Source organism: Alosa sapidissima, chromosome 3 (genome assembly GCF_018492685.1).
Source record: "Alosa sapidissima isolate fAloSap1 chromosome 3, fAloSap1.pri, whole genome shotgun sequence".
In the NCBI taxonomy this organism is placed as follows: domain Eukaryota; kingdom Metazoa; phylum Chordata; class Actinopteri; order Clupeiformes; family Clupeidae; genus Alosa; species Alosa sapidissima.
Window position 1 is genome coordinate 36063326 of NC_055959.1, and position 7158 is coordinate 36070483.

The 7158-nt window shown below is 44.3% G+C and overlaps 1 protein-coding gene across 1 annotated transcript; it reads right to left on the minus strand.

Annotated features, from left to right (window-relative positions):
- Positions 1 to 539: 539 nt before the first annotated feature.
- Positions 540 to 4820, minus strand: LOC121705062 (keratin, type I cytoskeletal 13-like). The gene is made up of 7 exons (XM_042085782.1): positions 4090 to 4820; positions 3788 to 3870; positions 3396 to 3552; positions 2780 to 2941; positions 2473 to 2598; positions 1106 to 1326; positions 540 to 751 (listed from the first exon to the last, which is right to left on the minus strand). Exons 1-7 carry the CDS (start codon positions 4597 to 4599, stop codon positions 628 to 630), a joined length of 1383 nt encoding a protein of 460 aa, XP_041941716.1. The 5' UTR covers positions 4600 to 4820; the 3' UTR covers positions 540 to 627.
- Positions 4821 to 7158: the final 2338 nt, after the last annotated feature.

Below are 7158 nucleotides of genomic sequence, written 5' to 3' on the forward strand. Positions count from 1 at the left end.
CAACACTATTAAACACAAAGAACAAGGAGAACATTGGCTTAAGATTTAAAAACAAATAATTTCCAACATTGCCCTTTTCATCTCGCGCACCCCCTAGTGGCAGCTCTGCTGTAGTGCATCGCTACACATAGTGCAGGGTGACACTTTAAAAGAGCCAGGTCGACGCTAGCTAACATCAGTGGATATCTGGACATGTCTTGATATAGTTGACACAAATTGGCATGCTATCAGACAATACTTTGTGTTGGTCTAACAGGAGTTATATATAGAAGTATATATAGGGAAATTTGGTCTCTGTATTTATCCCAGTCCGTGAAATAGTGAAACACACTCAGCACACAGTGAACACACAGTGAGGTGAAGCACACACTAATCCTGGCTACAGCAGCGCTCGGGGAGCAGTGAGGGGTTAGGTGCCTTGCTCAAGGGCACTTCAGCCGTTCCTAATAGTCGGGGATCGAACCGGCAAACCTCTGGTTACAAGTCCGAAGCGCTAACCAGTAGGCCACAGCTGAGAAACACAACAGTAGACCTTTTTTGGTTTGATGCAACTTTTCACTTTATTGTTTCGTTCGATTGGAAACGATTCGATTGGAGGAGTTTCCGAGGCCCACAGAAGCAGGTTCATCAGTACCTGCGGATTGCGGAGGACGAGGTCGAACTGCTGGACGAGGACATTACCCGTCCGTCCACCACTTCCTCCACCACTGTGATATATTTGGTTCTGGAACTGGAGCTGGAGGATGACGAACTGTGGGGTGCAAACAAGGGTCAGATTATACTGTGGCATAATGGACAAAGGCTAAAAGAATGAAGGATGGAGGATGGAGAACTCTTTTGTGCCATCTAGTGGTGAACAGAGGGTATGAGAAGCACAGCTGCACACTGAACAGGATGGAGCTGGTTAAGATGGATAATTCTCTTATTTTTTTCTGGAAAATGCCTTCTCTGAGGAACAAAGGACTGGAGAGAGCTCCAGATAGACGAAAGTACGAAAGAAAAATGTCAGACTTGTCTATCTATCTATCTATAGATAAATAAAGCAAGTATTTCATTTCAGAGAAGGGAATTATAGAGGAAAACTGTGATATCACAGTAGGCCCACCTGACTGCTTCTCCGTCCATCAGCCTCTTGTACTCTGCGATCTCCAGCTCCAGCCTGGTCTTGATGTCCAGGAGCATCTTGTACTCGGAGCTCTGGCTCTCCAGGTCTGCACGCAGCTGGGTGAGCTGGGCCTCCAGGCTGCTCACCTGAGACTGGTACCCAGCCATGATGCCACCGTAGCGGTTCTTAGTCTCCGCCAGCGTGCCTTCCATGGACGCTTTCTGTTCAGGAGGGGGAGGAGGGGGGGTGGAGGGGGGGCAGAGAGAGATAGAGAAAGAGGGAGAGGGACAGAAAGAAAAAATAGAGAGAGAGAAAGAGATAGAAGAGTGAGTGGCCATTTGAAACAATGAGTTTTAGGAATAACCTGGCCTTATTCTTTCACACAAAGATACAGCATTTGTGGAATAACCTGGCCTTATTCTTTCACACAAACATACAGAATTTGTGGAATAACCTGGCCTTAATCTTTCACACAAACATACAGCATTTGTGGAATAACCTGGCCTTATTCTTTCACACAAACATACAGCATTTGTGGAATAACCTGGCCTTATTCTTTCACACAAAGATACAGCATTTGTGGAATAACCTGGCCTTATTCTTTCACACAAACATACGGCATTTGTGGCCGTTTGAGGGTGTTTGAGGGCGTTTTTGGGCGGTAACCAGGCAGTAACTAGGTACGCCCTGTTTTTATAACCATCCATGCGTGTTCACTTCTGGCTCCTTGACTATGAATGTGGTCTAGTGGGCTATTTGACGTCTTTAGAACACTAAACATATCGGAGGTGCCAAATGATGAGTTACTCCAGTCTAGATTTGTTGACGCTAATTTACTCCTATTATGTATTGCTATTGTCTATCCAAAGTAAAATGCCAGTTTCAAAGTTAACTGATGGTCAAATCAACCAAAACTCCGATATTGTTTGTACCTCCAAGTGGTCTGTGACGTTTGTTTGTGTGAAAGAAGTGTCCAGGTCATACTCTGCACTGAGCTGCTAATTTGTTGCTTGTGTCAAATTCAGATTCAACTCGTTTCAACTCAATTCTAGGTAGACACATTTAAATCTTGGATCCTGAACAAGTGTTTTTGTCAGTGAGATAAAGACCACATTTCTTTATGAATGTACAAGGTTATTCATGAAGAGCTGAGTAATGTTGCTGGGCAACGTTCCTGGGTATTCTAGAGTACAATCATCAGTAGGCAATTTTTTATGATCCCTCAATCAGAACACATCCAACCGGTTATAAAGTTGCCCAGCAATATAGCTCAAAATACTGCTGCCCTGATCCATCATCACAATACCTAAGTAATGACTTATCATCTATCAACAGCTCATTTATCATGATTCAGTATGGAGGGTTACCATGCTCAGTAGGGACTGCAGCTCAATCTGCAGCGCCTGGTATGTGCTTTTGATGGTGCTGATTTCTGTTCTGGATGTCTGCAGGACCTCTGTGCTTGTCTTCACCTCTTTATGTAGAGACTCTGTCTGTATGAGAAAAAAACAAACAAACATAATGCTCATAAAATCACAATTCTATTTGACTGGCTATCTCTTTTGTATGTGAAACATATCTAGAATCTGATAGCGAATCATATCTGTCAGTAGTTACGACATAATGAGAGGGAATGCTATCTGTCAGTAGTTCACAACACAATAATGGACTCGCCTTGGCCTGGAACCACGTCTCAAGCTCTTTCCTGTTCTTTACGGCGACAGCTTCGTAGTGTTCGCGGATTTCTGCCATGATCTTAGTCAGGTCCTCCTGAGGTGCCGCATCCACCTCCACATGCACCTGTCCGCTCACCTGAGCACGCATGGTCAGGAGGTCCTGAAACAGCATGGCAAGAATCGCATCAGTTATATGATAACGGACCCTAAGACGCTCCACAATCACAATCTGCAATCGCAATCTTCAACCTTGATCATCTTCAAATCTGAATTCAAAGGCATTTCTGTCATCAGAGACATATTAGAATGCAATTAAACTTGAGGTGCCTTGATATTCCAATTTTGTCAGATGCATGCAATACATAACTCAGACAAGTCAAGCATAAATGTTCTTTACCCCATATGCATGCATAAATAAACAAAGCGTATAGGCCTCAGACAGTAAGTCATTACTATAACATTGTAGATATAGCTGGAGCAGAAAGACTTTATCCCAGAGGTAACTGCTATCATGTTTCCCAGTGATAAGCAGTGATAAACAGTATTCGAATGCAGGATTTGAATCATAGAATAGGTGTGTGATTTGCACAGATTAGCATGTGACTCCAGCCTACCTCCTGGTGGGTCTTTTTCATGTATGCCAGCTCGTCCTGTAGGCCAGAGATTTGCATGTTCAGGTCGGATTTGGACAGGGTGAGGTCATCCAGCACTCTCCTCAGTCCACCGATGTCTGCCTCCACAGACTGACGCATGTTCAGCTCAGCTTCATACCTGAATCAATCAATTAGTCAGTCAGTGAAGAACATGCAGATCACTCCCATCATTATTGTAAGGTTAATGTTATAATGCCAAAACAGGTAATTTGATGATTGTTGATTACTGTAGTGTCTGTACATGCTTTACATTGTCATTCAGCATCCGAATAGCAATACTTATTATCGTGCAAAAAATAAAAGAAATGTTTTGGAACCGTAAGGATGCAGGAGATGTATGGGAATGCGCTTACTTGACCCTGAAGTCATCCACTGCCAGAGTTGCGTTGTCGATGTTGAGGTGCACACTGCCCTTAAGCAGAAGAGCTGCCTGAATCTAGAGCCATCAACATGAACACATCAGGTCACTTCAACAGAGTTCCAATCCCTGATCATTCAAGGTCATTCAAACTTTTCAATTATCATAGTATACTGAAGTTCTCTCTCTACAATTATGACACTTTCCTGACATGGCACATAAAAAAAATAAATATTTTGCTTTAATATTAGAATTTTAAATATATAATACAAGTTAATATAGAGTCACTAGACTGACCTTGCCCCTGAGGTCATTGATGACTCCAAAGTGACCCTTGAAATCATGGGTAGCAGGTCCAGTCTTGCTCTCCATGTACTGTCTGATCTTCAGCTCCAGCTCGGCGTTGGCCTTCTCCAGGGTGCGCACCTTGACCAGGTAGGATGCCAGGCGGTCGTTGAGGTTCTGCATGGTGAACTTCTCGTTGCCGATGACGCCTCCTTCCATGCTGCTGGACATGCTGTAGCCTCCTCCGTACCCTCCGCCGGAGGAGAAGCCGTAGCCACCGCCGCCACCGCCGCCCATGGAGAGGGTCCGGGAGGCGCCAGAGATGCGCACGCCAGCGCCACCTGCCCCTCCGTACACGCTCCCGGCCCTCATGACGCTCATGCGGGCACTACCTCCAGACAGGGAGAGTCCGGAAGAGCCCATGGACATCCCTCCGCCCATGGAGAGCCCTCCGCCCATGGAGGACCCCCCACGCATGGAGCCAGATGAGGACATGGAGACACGGCTGTAAGTGCTGGCCATCGCGAAGGCAAGGTGGTGCAGTAGCTGGCAGAACCTGGGCAGTGCAGAGAGAGAACAGAGTGCAGACGGAGCGTCTGGAGGTTCTTTATATCAGAACGCGTCGCCTGCGTGGAGATTACACGCCCAGTTCCACCAGTTGAATGCAGACGCTGGGTTGACGTCAAAAATGTATCAAAATGCAGACGCCGGGTTGATGTCAAAAATGTAAGTGGTTATAAAGTGATAATTTAGTCACTGCAAAACAAAGCAAAAAAAATAAAAAAAAACTAGACCAACGAGTCATAACAAGTTCAGGTGTTATTGCAACCAAGCTTTGTTACAGAATTACTCTGACATTTTACTTTAATCTCAAAGAGTAATACCATGAAGGTCAACCAAGCCCAGTGGCATTTTGCTTGCACCTGAATAGTTGAGGTAATGTAAGGGCAATAAACTGTAACAGTGGAAAAACACGCTTGGCACACAAACCACTCTCACTCATCTGTCTGCACTTTGCATATAATTAACAATTGTTAGTTTCGATGGAAGGTAGTTCACTAAATAATAATAGCAAGTATGCGTCTTGTCTGACTTGATGCTGATGTTGTAAAAGATGTGTCTGGGAGCTGTGCAAATGGTGCAGGCACAGCATTCGTTCATTCAGTATTTATACTTTTTTGATCCCGTGAGGGAAATTTGGTCTCTGCATTTAACCCAATCGGTGAATTAGTGAAACACAAACAGCACACAGTGAGGTGAAGCACACACTAATCCCGGCGCAGTGAGCTGCCTGCTTCAACGGCAGAGCTCGGGGAGGAGTGAGGGGTTAGGTGCCTTGCTCAAGAGCACTTCAGCCACAGCCCACTGGTCGGGGCTCGAACCGGCAACTCTCCGGTTACAAGTCCAGAGTGCTAACCAGTGGGCCACGGCTGCCCACCCATCGTCATTGTAAATTCATTCATTCATTCATTCATTCATTCATTCATTCATTCATTCATTCATTCATTCATTCATTCATTCATTCATTCATTCATTCATTCCTTCCTTCCTTCCTTCCTTCCTTTATTTGGGGGCGCTGTGGCACAGCAGGCTACAGCGCCCGTACCGTGTACGGATCCGAGTGCCCAGGGGACCCAGGTTCAAATCCGACCTGCAGTCATTTCCCAATCCCACCCCATCTCTCTCTCTCCCACTTACTGTACTTCCTGTCACTCTTCACTGTCCTATCCAAATAAAGGCAAACCCCCCCCCCCCCCAAAAAAAAAAAAAACTTTATTTATACTTTTAGGGCATTGAGGTTTCCCTCATTTACAATGACGACGAGTTTACAAAGAAAGATCATGCATTTAAAAAAACAATAGAAAGGACAGATAAAAACATTTAAAATGTAAAATATCATACGAGTTGCCATTTGCATGTTTTCATTTTACTAACTAACTAAATAAATAAATAAATAAATAAATTTATAAATTAATAATCAATTCATCAATGTAAAACACTCATGCAATGAATCAGACAGCTTGCAGTCCACAACATAGTAATAGTAAAATAGAAATGTGGGGCATTGGTTAGAATACGACTGTTGTATTAAACTGACATTGCAGTAAACTGCTTTTGCAGTTAGTGTGTTGCTGTGTTGGTGTGTTGGTGTGTTGGTGTGTTGCTGTGTTGGTGTGTTGGTGTGTTGGTTTTTGCGGTTATCTGCACTGTAACACATGGGCTGGTATAAATCCCTTGTGTGGTTAATACTGTAATACAGTGGTAACCGCCCCCCCCCCCCCTCCCAACTATGTCAGGCTATGCCAACACTAAAGGCATTCATGTCAATCTGATTTATTATTAACTAGGATACCGTCATACAGTTGCTCTGGCAACCCCCCCCCCCCCCCCCCTCCAACTAGCAAAATGTGTTTTTACTTTGGAAAATGTTGCGGAGGCAGAAAGTGTCTCCTCTCATAGGTAGGCTATGTCAACACTAAAGCCATTAACAGTGGCGGAACAAGTCAGAGCCGGGCCGGGGGCGGGGCACATGACCGGGCCCTTTATTAAACTCATCATAACATAATTTTACAACATAGGCTACACATGCCCGCAACAGCAGGTCTTACAAGCGTCAGCGCCACGGAGAGCAACTATGTAATTTTGAAGTCCATCGAACGCACATGAAGTGTAACCAAGAGAACAACAACAAAAACATTAGGCTACATGACCCCTAATAATAAAACAACAATAATACGCAGCACTATTTGAAGGGCATACGACGAGCCTTGCGCTCCGCGAACTCGTCCACGATGCTCTGTGTATGTCCATTTTTTTTGCTCTCTCATTCTCTATGGTGGTTTTTAATGAGCTTTAACTTGGAGAATGCTACTTTCACTTTCTAGAGCGCATTCATTAGGCTACGTAAAATATGCTTCATACCAAAACAACGATCAAACATTATCAAATGTATCATGATGTGTTGTCACAAAGACTTACTCCAATTAGAAAATCGAAACCAAGATCATGTAGGCTAAGTGTAAGTGTTCTCTCATTGACGCCTGTAGGAGACAATATCGTTGATCCAATTTTGTAAATTTG